General features: G+C 38.4%; 1 protein-coding gene across 1 annotated transcript in view; it reads right to left on the bottom strand.

The window, feature by feature from the left end:
- LOC127414800 (protein bicaudal D homolog 2-like) overlaps nucleotides 1–16,374 on the bottom strand; it is a 58,629-nt gene that overhangs the window by 36,799 nt on the left and 5,456 nt on the right. Inside the window, exon 2 of the mRNA XM_051653121.1 lies at nucleotides 2,789–3,001. Within this exon, the coding sequence (XP_051509081.1) occupies nucleotides 2,789–3,001 (213 nt within the window). The remainder of the gene's footprint in view (nucleotides 1–2,788; nucleotides 3,002–16,374) is intronic.

The raw sequence follows: 16,374 nt of genomic DNA on the forward strand, positions 1-16,374 counted from the left end.
AACCCTCCATTTTTGCCCCATCTTGCTCACTGCTTGGCCACATGCCAAAATACATTCCATAATTTCAACAGCGGTTAATTACCCTCTCTAGAGGATTGCTTCACTAATCACACACAAACACGCACACTGTCTCCTTCTAACCGAAAACACAGCAAGACAAACAGATGGGGCTGGAGGGTTGGGTGGAGTAGATGGGGTTGGAGGGTTGGGTGGAGTTCGCCCCACCAAACACAAGATTTACACTTATCCACACCCACTCAATCACACGCCACAGTAACTAGTCCTTTCTCACGGCAGTCTGAACGTGACAATGACTGAAACGCTCACACCATGGGAGACCCACTTAATGGACACACACATTCACAAACATGATAATGAGTCAAAATTGTCCTGGGAAAGTTTCATGAGTACCTTACAATTCAATGCTGATATTTAATGTGTGAGTGTGTGTGTGTGTGTGTGTGTGTGTGAGAGAGAGAGAGAGAGAGAGAGCAAGGAGAAAGATAGTTTGTAAGGAGACGAGTGTAATATAATTTTTGTGTGTATTGTGTGTGTGTGTGTGTGTGTACGACACTCTGATTGTATCAGTGCTATTAAAGCGGTAATGAAATGCTTATATATATATATATATATATATATATATATTAGTTTTATTATCTTTCCTGAGGTCCATTGATAATGTTTATAACTTTTTTTGCATTAAAACAGTCATAATTTAGTAATACATATCAGCCCTCTGTCTGAAACGCTTGATTTTGGCATAAGCGCCTCTTTAAAACGTCCACTGTTCTGATTGACTAACATCGTGCAACCCCTCAAATTCAGCCATATTTAAAACTCAAATCTGAGGAGAATGAACAAGCTCCACAACATCATAAAATTACATTTCAGGGGTTACACATAACACACAACCAACACATTGCATTTGAATATATTAAACAGTTCATCTCAAGCACAACTGTTAACACTCATACCCTGTCTACACCGGACGCGAGAGTCGCGTCGCATCAAAAGCAATAGAACCCATTATAATCAGTGAGTAAACAGAGTAAACAGATGTCCCGTTCCATTTTGTGCTGCACGCACTGGTGCTACTACTGCCAACAACACACATAAATGGTTTAGAATGTTTGTATCAACGCGCCTCCCATACAGTCATGACATTTGAAATATTCATGAATGGAACTGTTTGCTTACTGTTTTGCATAGGGTCCAAGTGTTTTTAACTGCCCCATCCTTCAATAATAGTTCCTTTGCAAAGCTTGAACCGTTTTATGAATGTTCACAAGCAATCCATGCTGAAATACGCTGAAGACACATCCACATGACGCACACAGGTGTGTTCAAAGCACGGTGTGAACTAGGCACACACATCCAATTTCCAATATCATCCTGCACTGAAATGCATATCACCAGAAACGCATCTAAACGGTCAGAGATGTCCATCTAGTTCATGTTTACATCCACCAACAATTAAAAATTGCTCAAAACAGCAAGAGGCAGCAGCTGAATGACAGAGTGGATTCCGCACTTCAGAGTTGTAACTTGACACCGCGTCTTTTTAAAAGCGCCGCGAGATATGTATTAAGTGGTGCTTGGTTTCAAAAAATGCTTTTATTGCACTGGGGATTAAGTTTTGAGTTCTGAAATTTACAGAATGTTCTTATAGTAGAATGACCTCTTATATGTCAAAATATCAAGGAAAATTTGAATCCTCATGACATGACCCCTTTAATATTTTTTTTTTTTTTTTTTTTTTTTACATTTTGTCAGGCTGATATTCTTTCTGAAAACAAGCAAATCCACAGTCTGCTGAAATTCTTGAAAGAGGGATTTGGGATTTTACTGCAGAAAAAGAGAGGATGGAACAAGGAAATGAGTAAGACATGCAGAATTGCAAGCAGAAACCCCCAACAGAAAACACACAAACACAGGTTTTGAATTTAGTGAAAAGTCTTGTAATGCATGATTATCATCAATCATTGTTTTCAAGATCGATCATTGCTTTCACTTCTGAGTACTCAAGTACATCCATAACATGTACACATTTAAAATGTAGTCTCTCTCTTCTGGGAAAACGGAGTGATGATATCATCCTGCATTCATGAGCGTATATAAGTTTTTGTCTAATGAAATGTTCTCTAGAATGAGAATGTCCCTCCCCCTAACCAAACACAACGCAATAACATGACACACAATAATATCTTTCTCATGTTAAAGCTGAAGTATGTGACTTTTTCAGTGTTAAATCACTTTCTTCTATCCCAGCTTAATATGCAGAGACAACTATAAGTAAGCTGTTCATTGGTTTATTTTCTGTGAAACAGTTAACACTGTCTTTGTGGTGCTATAAAAATTATTTTGTTTTGAGCAACCCCCTTAGATCCGCCCCAACAATGAGATTCGACCAATGGCGTAAGTTTGGCTCTTTGTTTGATCAACGGCAGATGAGGGGCGTATTCAGAAAGCTGTTTGAAAACACTGTTTATTTTTGGCACTAGTGTCGCAGAAATCATACAAACTTCAGCTTTAATCGGAATTTCGTCCTATGCAGCTGTGACAAGCGAAGGGCGACAGGACATTCTGCATCAAACAAATAATGTTTGGCATTTTTCCACCTCCAGAGGTTTGAGTGATCGGATTTATATCCGTCTCGAATCCATCTTGGAAGGCATTTACACTTGGCCTTTTCATTATCAGATAGCTATTAGATCAGTAAAAACACATGAAGTGACCAAGTGTAAATAAATATCCCCTTTGTTATCATGGTCACGTGTTTTGTACTGACCTCTCTCAGTTCTTGAGTGATGGTGGCCAGGCGCTCGTTCTCCGATTCGGTGTTGGTCAAGATGTTGCGTGCCTGCCGCAGTTCTGCCTGCAGCTCCTGCATGCGCAGCTCGTAATAGGCCTCCTTACACGCCGACTCCTGGATGAGCGATTCCTCGCGGCTCTCGCCGTCCGCCGCAACCTTCCTGTGGTTGGAGTGAGCCTGTCCAAATGCCTGAGTGAAACAGATAGAAGAGAGAAACGTTAGGGTAAATAGGAAGTAGATTAGAGCGGAGGCGTTTCAACTTTTGGGTCGAGACCCAAATATGTCTCAGGTCTGTTCAGGTCGCAGAGAGCAGGAAAAAACAATGCTGAAGTGAATAAAAGACAACTAAGCATTTAATTGTGCAGAGTTAGGATAGCAACATAAATGGGCTTCTCAGCTTTTAAAAGGGAGAAGAAAAAGTTTTCCACATCTTTTGTTGTTGATGCCCAGACCTGTGCATCCACTCAAACTCTACTCTAACTTGGTAAAAGCTAGTCAAATTAGACTCAAACCAACATGGACAGGTTGCGTGTCATGCCCTCATCCTTAAAAACCAAACTACACAAGTTGAGAGAAAATATAAAAATATTAAATATGGGTTCATTCAAAGCAAAGACAGACATGGTTTGTGCTGCTGACCAGTGTGTTTTATGGAGTGGATTATTGGCTCCCAAGAGTACGAAACTGTTGAAAATCAAGAGTCATTTAAAAACCAAAATTGTCTCATGTTGAGAACCACTGGACTAGAGTTTCAAACTGTGTCTCTCCATGGATTTGCGAGCTGCTAAAGGCTGTTTTGTATGAGTCTTGTTTCACTGGCAGGTCACCCCACTCATATATGTATACTGGAACAACACTGTACATTTCACTATGTGTGCAGCATTACAGAGCCATTCGGTTTCAAATACAGAAAAGAGCAGAAGTGAAAAAGATACAGAAAGAATGAAAACAACATGAGGAATCTATATGACCTTCATGATCCCTGTACCATTAGTTACGGTACCATCATTATTTGCTCAGACTCAAAGCACTAAATAGTTGGATAGGTTCACACAAACCAGGTAAAAATGTAAGGTGTCATTCACACAGGAAGCATTGGTAGCCTTGAAAAATAGCTAGATGATGAGCAATGGAATGGAACAGAATAAAAGGGTCTAGAAATGCATTTTTCAAGGTTCCCACATCTTGTGTTACTGCCGTGTGTGTGTGTGTGTGCCTAGAATATTTCACTTACACAAACATACACAAGCCGAGATGTTCAAAGTAGATTCTCTCTCATTGTCTTTGTATCATTATCCTGAGTAGTAAAGTGAAATCTGAAGAAGTCCTGCACGTGTCTGTGCATACACCGATCAGCCACAACATTAAAACCACCTGCCTAATATTGTGTAGGTCTCCCTTGTGCTGCCAAAACAGTGCCAACCCGCATCTCAAAATAACATTCTAAGATGCTATTCTTCTCACCACAATTGTACAGAGCGGTTATCTGAGTTACCGTAGACTTTGTCAGTTCGAACCAGTCTGACCATTCTCTGTTGACCTCTCTCATCAACAAGACATTTCCATCTGCAGAACTGCCACTCATTGGATGTTTTTTGTTTTTGGCACCATTCTGAGTAAATTCTAAAGACTGTTGTGTTTGAAAATCCCAAGAGATCAGCAGTTACAGAAATACTCAAACCAGCCCATCTGGCACCAACAATCATTCATGTGATTATCTAATCAGCCAATCGTGTGGCAGCAGTGCATAAATTCATGCAGATATGGGTCAAGAGCTTCAGTTAATGTTCATATCAACCATCAGAATGGGGAAAAAATGTGATCTCAGTGATTTGGACTGTGGCATGATTGTTGGTGCCAGATGGGCTGGTTTGAGTATTGTCGGACTGATACCCGATCCGTCTAAAAGCTTCAGTATCGGAGCCAATAATGATCCAGGTATCGGATCCGTTATCACCATTCATCAGCTATCAAAGTATTAATTATCAGAGATTTGTCATAGCTAAAACTGCTAACTGGAAGTCATTGTAAATGTGTAATTGTGTATTTGTAGATTGTCCGCTTGAATTAGTTTTTGTTTTGTGACTGAAATTCATCTTAATGATCAATAAAATGTCTGTCTGCCTGTCTAATAAAACCTGAGATTGAATTCTAAATGTGTAATTAGAACACTGAACAAACGGCACTTAATACACTGAGATCTGAGCAAATCTGGCATTACTTTCCCTTAAAGCAATGACCCACTGCCCTAATTCAACACTGTGTGTGTGTGCGCATGTGTGTAGAGCTGTGTATTTAACCTTTTGTAATGCTGACACACTTTCTTCATGTGAACATACATCCCCACAGGAACTGGCTTTGTGGAAGAAATAGATGGAATCTCTCTAAAATACTGGGGGAATGGACAAAAAACACACTCTGTGTCATACATACACACTGATACTTATAATAAATATATGCCTCCTGACACGTACATACATTTTCTTATCATCTGAGCAACCTGTAATTCACTGGTGCATGTAATTGTGTTTTTATGAGCTGTGTCAGCAGGGGGCAGTCAGCAGCCCTCAACAAACTTCACAAGCAGCTCAGCCACAGAATGAGAGCTGCTCACAGGACACATTACAGAGATTCTATTATTTACTGAGATAACAACCTCCCCGCTTTTACCACTGGAGAGAGCGTAGCGGTCAACAAGCGTTTGCGGATACCATACAAATGAATGGGGAGAGTCGTAAACTGACACCCAGTGTTTCCCATTAATTACCTAGACTGTGGCAGCCCGTCTAATTTGTCCCGCCACAGTTTCATAATGAACAAAAATATTTTTATACTTCTCATAATAACATAAAAGATGTCTAACGTTGTGTTTTGCGCCGGTGCTTCGGCAAAGCATCTCTTACTCCCAGTCTCACTGCTCTTGACTGGATAACTTTAGTAGCTTTAAAGAGTATTGATGTATTGTAATCACAGAGTGAAGACCAGTAGTAGTTTTATGTTTCATTTCATTCTGAATGTTTACTTGAATACTTGAAACTGCTGTTAAAAACTTTTACAGCTGTTAAAAAAAGCACTGAATTTTCTTCATTTGCATTTTTAGTTCTATTATTTTTAATCTATTTCTATTAATTGCTGTTTTTTATCATCATTTTATTACAGACTGTTTACTAGTCTTGAATAATTTCTTAAGAACCTGAAACCATTTTTCCATAATTAACAAATTAGTTAGTGTTATTATTTGTTGTGGTATTGAAGCTGGTATTGAGAATCGTCAAATTTCTCTACAGACTACTGAAATTTTGGTTTTGTGATAATGTATAGTCTTTATTGTATATGGTAGATCTTGCTGCAACAACATGATGAAAAAGTAGATCTCATTCCATAGAAGTGTGATCATCCCTGCTGTAAATAATAGAGATGGAGGCTTTTCTTTATTTGACTACCATCTGTAACATAAAATAATTACCATATGACAATAGCCTCCTCCCCTACCCAGTGCAGTTTACATTTCTGTTGCAGAGAATTGAGTTGACTGCACAGGTACACTATTAGTTTGGGCATTGGTCATAATTTTAGAAAAGTAAACAACAAACTTTGACATGTTACTTGAGCATGTAACTTAAATGTCCTTTTTTCTCTCTGGACAAGTTACTTTTTTACTCGGACAAGTAATTACCAATTTACATGAGAATGTCAGGCCCTGGCTCAAATGTATGCTCTAGTCGATTTTGTGTTTTGACCATTTGTGTCTCGTTAATGCTTTGTGGGTGTGACTTTTTTGCTGTGTCATAACCATTCATATCTATACAACCAATGTGTTTATAGAGGTCTGCAACCCAACCCAGGCCCGACGAGACCCCAGAACCCAACAGGATTCGGGCTGGGTTCGGGTCAGTTTTTCAAGTAGGACTTGGGGTTTCTAATGAATGAAAAAATAAACAGGCTTACTGAACTTGTTTCGCGCACATGCTTTCACTCACAGACGCGCAAATTGACGAGTTAGGGGCCGTTCACACCAAATGTGTTTTTGCTCGCATCTGCTCTGTTTTCCCATTGTTTTCCTATGTAAACACATGCTGGATGAATGTCTTTGACTTGCACCGTGTCTCACTTTTTCTTCAGCGTCTCATGCAGGACCGGCACTGTGTAAACACTGTGTCAAATTAAAAAGAACTTCAAATTTTCAAAAATGCATGTTGAGACACCTGCGCTCTGTTTCATTCTTTGTTCTAGATAGTTTTTAGTGCAGATGTCACAAAGATTCAATGTTTTAAACAAGTTCGGGCTGCATAGAGGGGACTGCTGCATTGTTTGATATTATTCCATCCAGATTGTTCTGCACCAAGTGAAGTTTCAGAAAATAATTAAATATTTATATATTTTTATATTTAAATACCTGTATTTTAATTTGAATATCTGAATTTGTATATATTACATTTATAAAATTATAGCATTAATAATTATTTGAACTATGATGTATTGTTTACATTGAATTTTCTTTATTTGGGGGTGCCTTTTTTTAGCAAATATTGATTATATGCAATTAATTGCTATTAATTCGATTAATTCTTCTGCATGTTTTAATTAATTTGAATACAAATTGTAATTGATTGACAGCCCTAGTTTTGAGGGAATCAAAATGTCCTTTAATCCTTCCTTGCCAAAGTAGCAAATATAATTTCAGTGCCTTTAGCAGATTATTTAAATACACTGACAAATCACAAGCTCATATTTCATCAGTGTTTCCTGCATACTCACGGAATCGGTCAGAGCTGAACTACCTGGCTGTAAAAACAGAATTCTGGAGGAAAACTATATTTTGAACTAGCAAAACATTATAAAAGGTACTAAATGAAATAAATTCGATTAAATGTGGGAGAGCTGCCATCAGAATTAAGTAGTGGTCAACTGATATGAGTTTTTCAATGGGCAAAGCTGATGCCAATACTGGAATGTAGAAAGAAGCATGGCCAATATAAATGCTGATAAACATAATACAATTTATACACAAAAGTGCTAAAGTAAAACCTTGAAAACAGAAAGTGTTGATTATCATTGACAAATCTACAGGTATATTTTGGAACTAACACAAGGGACTTCTGTTAATCGTCCAAGGGAACATGGTTATCAGCCGATGCCGATAATCGCAAAATGGCCAAATATCAGGCCTATCCCCCGAGTTAAGACAAGGGCATCTCTGTGACTGTCAGTGCTTTAATTGAGTGTTTGTCCCAAAGCTGCTGTTCATCCTGATTCTATAAATAGATCAAAAGAGGATGATGAGGTCAAATGAGAGAGAACAAGCATGAATTCATTTTGTCAATGAAGACCACTGCACACAGATCATACTTAATGATTTTAAAATAAACTGTATGCTAATAATTAATTAAATAGAGTAGGGATGTAAACAGTTAACCGACTGACTGGCATTGACAATTTGTTGGACTAATACTATCGGTTAAAAATTAACCGAGAGGTTAAAGGAACAACAGAGAGGTAATTTGATGGGATTATCATGTAGGGCATGTTATGTACACACTAGGGCGCTGTTAACACATAAACCACTGTCTTCCTCTCAGTGTGAATGACAAGGAAAGATAAAGCATTTGCCGTGGGACCATTTTGTCCATGAAGATGACATGTTCTGATGCAAATAGGATTTCAAAGTTTAGTAGAAGCACGAGTACAATGCGGTACCATATGAAAAACAAACATCTGCAAGCCTCGACATCTAAGAGCATATGTTTACAGCCACAGTTGCACGGGAGACGGGAGCTTTTGGAGCAGGTTTCAGTCACTGGGCTTCCCGTCAACCGGCTGCTTGCCATACTGACCCCAACCCATGTAAACATATTTGGATTTTTCTAAACAAAAACGATTAGGATCGCCAAATTTGTGGTTAGGCTAAGACTGCTTTTATTCTTCCATTGGTAAACTGATTAAGTTACCGCCTCGTAGGTTAATTTGGCATGTAAGCGATCCATTCAAAATTAGTTTGTTATGAAATATAAGAAATAAATATACGGTTGTTCATTCAAATGTTTATGTAACTATTGCTAAATATTAGGCATGTAACGATACACACATTTTACAATACGATACAAAGCCTCACAATATATGACAGGATACAATAAGATAAAAAAATAAATAAACAGCGCCCACAAATGTTTCTCTCAAACTTATTCAAGGATTTGACATGAATGTCTTTTAAATCATCACAACAGCACATATGGAGTGGTGTTGGTGTAGTGGACTAAAGCACTGAACTGGTAAGTGGAAGGTTGTTGGTTCAATCCCCACAGCCACCACCATTGTGTCCTTGAGCAAGGCACTTAACTCCATGTTGCTCCAGGGGGATTGTCCCTGTAATCAGGGCACTGTAAGTCGCTTTGGATAAAAGCATCAGCCAAATGCATAAATGTAAATGTAGCACTGCATTTATTCTGTTTGATTGTAATGAGAAAAACTAATATGAACTCATGTTTTTCTTGAGAATTTTTTTTTTGTCTACACTCATTTATATTTGTATATCACTTTTCACAATAAACATAGCTTCAAAGCAGCTTTATAGAAAATCATACCTTGTCTGAAAGCCCTGTGAACAAGCTGAAGTGACTGTAGCAAGGAAAAACGTCTTTCAATGTTATTTAGTGGTGAAAAAAAACTTGAGATGAACCTGACCTCTGGTTTTACAATATATGTACATAATCCAATATTATTTAGTGACTTGAGCAAAAACCGGTCGGCTCACGGAAATTAATTGGCCTCTTCCCTCATTTCACGTTGCATGTAAACTTTACCGGCATTATCACCGGCTTATAACATTTATAACAAGTGTTGTGCTCAAACCCATTTACATTTCGACTTCAAAACCAAAGAATAATAAGTGTCATGTAATCGCGGGTTTCTTACGCTGTCAGATTTTTTAATAAGCTTGTTTTTGGGAGTCATGTGACACCATACGAGGTTCGGACATGTGAACGGCGAGCTCTGCGCACTTTGATAGTTTTAATACTATTAATGACATAAACCAGTGAGATTTGATACACTCTGTTCCATAACTGTTCTAGGAGGACAATATTTCAAAGAATTCAAAATCCTCGGGCTCTGGAGACATTAAAAGACACTTACATTCTCAAGCTGATACCCCTGAGCAGGCCCCGAGCCCGTGAGTCGATTTGGTCGGAGAAATTAGGGAAATTCGATGAGAAATGTTGAACATGTCAGCATTGCTGAAGAAGGTCCTTGCTGATTTGGAGGATCTTGCTGTAATACGTTGATTGATCACTGCCATGGAGACGAAATTCACTGATGTGGTTACAAGAGTGAGGGATGTCAAGAAACGGATTGAATATCTGGAGTCATTGGAGAGGGAATTAGCTGCTAATCCGCTAGCAACCAAGGTGGATTTGGAGCGTGTCTGGGAGAAGTTGGAGGACATGGAGAACCGTAGCCGGCGGAATAATGTCCAAATGGATTGTGAGGGAGGTTAATACACCTATTTGAGAGTGGAGTGTTAAGATCCTTTGAAAATTTGGTTCAACATTTTGGGATTCCCAGATCTCGGTTCTTTAGGTATTTACAGCTGCGCTACCTGCTCTGTACTATTTTTGGGAGTAGCATACACCCCCCAAAGTGGCAGATACTCTGGGAGTGGTGATTACTGCTTTTGGAAAAGGTCATGAGGCATCAGTGTATTACTCCCTGCTAATTCAGAGTCTGGGGATGGAGCTTTAACTTCTATCAAGAGATTATGGGAGAAAGATTAAAACTTGGTACTGGAAAAGGGAATTCTAAAACATCAAGTCTACATCTAGAGATGCAAGGGTGCGCCTTATGCAATTCAAGATTTTACATCGATTCTTTTGGACACCCTTTAGATTTTATAGGCTTGGTCTTAAAAGACACACCCACCTGCTGGCGATGCCAATCAGAAAATGGAGACACAACCCATGTTTTTTGGTGGTGTGTTAAAATCCAAGAATTTTGGTTGAAGGTTCAGAGTTTTATGTGTGACGTATTGGGCACTCAAATTTCATTTTGCCCCAGACTCTGTATTTTAGGTGATAGGGCGGTCATCAATATAGGGAATAAACACATAAAAAATTGGGTCCTTACCAGTGTTATGATCACCAGACAAATTGTTTTAAGGGGATGGAAGTCGGCTGGAGCATCCCCACTTCAGGAGTGGTGCACGGAGATGGGGAGGATGGCGGCTTTCGAGGAAGTGTCATCTAGAAGACTGGGGAACTTGGATTCGTTTGTTGAGAAATGGGGCAACTATTTGGCATTCGGGGAGGGGCAGTGGAGAGAGAAGTATAGTTATAAATGTGTGTGATTGTTTTTTTTATTTTTTTATTTGTATATACTATACTGACCACAGGAATGTTTGTTGAGGGTCAGGGTGGGGTTGGGGATTTAGAGGGGGAGGAGTAATAGTAGGGGTTAAATGCTGATTCTGTGTATATATGTTTTGCTTTTCTTTGTTTACTGTATGAAGCAATAAAAAAAAATTTAAATCACAAAAAAATAAGCTTGTTTTTGTTACTTACGAGCGTCTTGATCAGTATCATGCTCCGTGTCCTCTGGAGAGGCTGGCTGATAAATTGCTGCTGTTTCTGCATCGCAAATCCACCGATTTGCGTGGTGATGTCGGCATAAATAAAACATGTTTGGTGTACTGTAGCGCCAGGTCGTGACATCGTTGTTTGGCAAATTCGACAAGCTGCAACACTACAATCTAATTGGAGTTTGCCATCGATCTTTTAGCTTATGTACTGTAGATCTGTTGCTCTACAAGGCACACTTCCAGATCAAAAATATAGTTAAAAAGCCTTTATTGTCAATGGCTATAACAATAACAGTTAAAAACAGTTGAAAAAAAAAAGAGGGCTGCAAACCTACACGTATCGGCAAAAAATGCCTTCTTCAGGGCACCTGTCGGATTAGGAGTGTCCTGATGTTCAAGATCAAAAGCTAAAGGTTTAAAGTTCAAGAACTGGTTATAACTGAAAAATGTCTCTGTGTTTATCAGACATATTTCATAACCAAATATTAAACTGCTAATAATATTATCAATGCACCTCAATACAGTGATACCATAATACCGTGGTCATTTTTGTGACCGTTATTATACCGTGAAAATGTCTTATCGTTACTACCCTAATCTCTATACAGTATATACACCTCAAAGTGTATCTATATCTAAACCCAAGTTCCCAAAGCTGCTGGTGCACAGCAGTGGCGCCACAACAAGTCCTGAAGTGGGGGAACCACTGACAAGTTGTGACATCTTGAAATGTCCTAGGCCCATTCAGACCGCAAACAACTTGCCAGTCAGTTCTTGAGTGGGAACTGCATGAGAGAAGTGGCTACGTGCTCATGACAGCTAGTTTCTTTAACATACGTGACAGTTTTTACACTACTATCTGATTAATATGTACACAGTAACCTCCAGTACAAGTGAACTTCACCTTTTGTACCGAAAAATTCAGAACTATTCGTTGTTCCCAGAGACCACAATGAGAGTTGACCAGTCACTCAGCAAACTGAATTGTTAACGTTCAACTCTGTTTATCGAACACTTAAGTAAATGAGGCTAACACCTGAAAGTCGGTTACTGGGCCATCAGCTTTAGATGTTGGCAATATTCTCACCTAGCAAACCGGCAAAAATCCCTGCCAGACTACAACAAAACACCAGGACTGTTAAGAACCCTCTTGTCAAACAATGAGTTTTTGTTTCTTAAGGATATAATTAAACACAAATCTGCTGAATGAGTCTTTCAGTGTTTTTGAACACTGCCAAAAACGTCCCACACAGCAGGCCAGTCATCTGTGAGTGTGGGAGGTTTATAGACTGTTTGTTTCGGAGCTAACAGTTGTACAGACACACGTGTGGATATTCTAGGGTTTGTCAATAGTGCCACCAAAGTTACAAAGCGTATGTATATTGGGGTCCAAAATCTGAGGCCACTAGTGAAAGTTTTCTTGAGTGAAAACCTGATGATCGTGTCAATGTTCCAAAGAGTATCTTGTTTGCTTCAATGAAAACAAGCAAATCTGACCATCCATACAAAGTGTTGACACTATCAATAGCTGGATTTCCTTCCACATATTTTAATGTGAATTTCATGATACTGCATTAAAATGCTGGCTGGAAACACTAAGATGTGAATAAAATCTCTAAAATGCAAATAAAAAACATATAGGCTAACTTGATATTCATATTTTATTCAGTAAAAAGACATGCACATAAACTACGATGGAAACACATTAACCGAAAAAAGCTAAAAGTTTGGAATAATGTACAGATTTTGCTCTTATGGAAAGAAATTGGAACTTTTATTCACCAAAGTGGCATTCAACTGATCACAATGTATAGTCAGGACATTAATAATGTGAAAAATTACTATTACAAAAATAACTTCTTAAACTACTTCAAAGAGTTCTCATCAAAAAATCCTCCACGTGCAGTAATGACAGCTTTGCAGATCCTTGACATTCTAGCTGTCAGTTTGTCCAGATTCTCAGGTGACATTTCACCCCACACTTCCTGTAGCACTTGCCATAGATGTGGCTGTCTTGTCGGGCGCTTCTCACGCACCTTACAGTCTAACTGATCCCACAAAAGCTCAATGGGGTTAAGATCCATAACACTCTTTTCCAGTTATCTGTTGTCCAATGTCTGTTTCTTTGCCCACTCTAACCTTTTCTTTTTGATTTTCTGTTTCAAAAGTGGCTTTTTCTTTGCAATTCTTCCCATAAGGCCTGTATCCCTGAGTCTTCTCTTTACTGTTGTTCATGAAACTGGTGTTGAGCGGGTAGAATTCAATGAAGCTGTCAGCTGAGGACATGTGAGGCGTCTATTTCTCAAACTAGAGACTCTGATGTACTTATCCTCTTGTTTAGTTGTACATCTGGTCTTCCACATCTCTTTCTGTCCTTGTTAGAGCCAGTTGTCCTTTGTCTTAGAAGACTGTAGTGTACACCTTTGTATGAAATCTTCAGTTTTTTGGCAATTTCAAGCATTGTATAGCCTTCATTCCTCAAAACAATGATTGACTGATGAGTTTCTAGAGAAAGCTGATTCTTTTTTGCCATTTTTGACCTAATATTGACCTTAAAACATGTCAGTCTATTGCATACTGTGGCAACTCAAAAACAAACACAAATACAATGTTAAGCTTCATTTAATGAACCAAATAGCTTTCAACTGTATGATGGCAAGTGATTTTCTAGTACCAAATTGCTTATATGCTTAGAATTAGAGTCCAACCGATATGGGATTTTTGAGACTGATACCGATTTTAGAGGGGGGAAATTCACAGATTACCGATATGGTGGCTGATATAGATAATTTTTGAGCTGGAATGAAAACAGACCTTTTCTATGTGGATTTTTCACTGATTTTGCACTGATATGACTATGCAAAGGTTCTCAGATGGCTGCTTTCTTAAACAAATATTTTTATCAAAGAACATTTGACATTATTATTATACATTGTCAACAAATTCTAGAAATGAACACTCAGAAAATAAAGAATAAATTAAAATACAATAAATAGCTTAATAAACATCAGTACTGTATGTCAATTGCTGACCATTTAAATAAAGAATAATTAAAATAACATAAAAATCAGTACTGTATGTTTAATATAAGTCAATTGCTGACCATTAAAATAAAGAATAAATAAAAATACAATAAATAGCCAAATAAACATCAGTACTGTTTAGTATCAGTCAGTTGCTGACCATTTAAATAAAGAATAAATTCAAATAAATTAAATAGCTAAATAAACATCAGGGGCCGGTTGCACCAGCTATACGTACGTTACAACTTAGTCTAGTTGTGGCGTAAATGGGCACTAGGTCACAATTTACACTCTACTAAATACTTGAACGTTGAACCATTAAATTTAGGTAGGACGTAACCCTACGAATAAACTAAATATATATGGCAGCCTCCGACCTTTAAGCGGCTCTTCAGCATGAAACCGATCTAACAGTGCCGTTTTTAGGGTGCATCACCCAGTGTCAAGTTTCAATACATTCAAAATATATATATAAAGGATATCAAAATGAATAAATGTCTATTTTTCAAGCCTGTTGTATTAGTATTTATCACCCCTTATTTATTTTAGATACAGTTCCTATATATTGTTATTTACACAGGGCAAATATACTATTTATTAAATCTACATTTGTTACTTATCCTATTTTAATGTCTGGAAAACCAGACTTTTAAATATTACATTTTATAAATGCAACGACTGGAATTGTTCGGTTGAAGGGGTACCAAACTGTGAATCCTGAACAAAACAGTTTGGTGAATACATGTTTACACATTAGCTTCCACTCAGCTGACAACAATGAAAGTACGCTACGTGATTAGCTAGTTAACTATAAGCTCGTTGCTACGGAGAGTAAAAGAGGGACTTTTTTTTACTTCCAAGCATTGTGTCTCACCAACTACGGAAAACGTAGCGTGAAATCAACACTCAACAGACACAATCCACCACCACACTGTTGTCTGCTGAGCTGCAAAATGATGCTGTGATGTTTACCTTTCAATATGCTACATTACTGACTGCACTGACAAACTATAGCTGGCTAACAGCAAACAGATGTGATCAACATGAGTGACAGGGTTGTCAGGGACAGGGTTAATTAGTTATATAAAATGATGTGGTAATTTTTATTAAATTTCCAGTATGTATTTCACAAACTAGTTAGCAATTTAATGAGAAGAGATCGCTCAAATCAGCTCAGAGTCAGCTCTGTAAACAATGGAGTCAGAGCACGCTCTGCTGGACAAACTACGCTATGACACCAATTCTAAAACATTGTTTTCTGCATTATATGTTCTGAAAAAAAGTTGTCATATCAGCGCATATCTGTAAAATATACACCGATACCGATATATCGGTGAAAGGCTAATATCGGTCAGGCACTACTTAGAATATAGCGGCCTAATATCTACAGACCAATATCTATAGCTTTGGTGCTGCTGGCTGAAGCTTTCAGACGGTCCCTTACCAACCCTCCACAGTTTTAGCACATTTTAGCACAATGTGAGGACTTTCAGACAGTCCCTTACCAATTGTAGGCACATATTAATGATCTTGAACGATTTCGCGGTGACGCCATCAGACCAGCTTAAATACGGGACAAATCGCATCCCGTATCGATTCGAAACGGGACGCATCACTTCATCTTTAAATATGGGACGATCCCGTATTTTATGGGACGGGTGACAACCCTACTTGGGACTGCCGCTCTGAACTGATGGTGTCCAGAGATTGGATTGCATTCAGACTAGCACAGTAATGCATGGAGCTAGCGAATGCAACGCTATGTAAAGAGACCTTGTCCAAAAAGAATGATTCGGAGCATTGATGGATTATTGTGACTGGACAGCTAATAATTAACATCAGAGAAATGCAGCCTCTGATCGTTTATGTAAACCTGGAGATATTAGCACGATTCGACAACAGAGGTCACTGTTGCCCCAAACACTGCAAATGTACAGTTCTGTCCATCTAATTGATCATTTGTAATCATG

Source organism: Myxocyprinus asiaticus, chromosome 24 (genome assembly GCF_019703515.2).
Source record: "Myxocyprinus asiaticus isolate MX2 ecotype Aquarium Trade chromosome 24, UBuf_Myxa_2, whole genome shotgun sequence".
Taxonomy (NCBI): Eukaryota; Metazoa; Chordata; class Actinopteri; order Cypriniformes; family Catostomidae; genus Myxocyprinus; species Myxocyprinus asiaticus.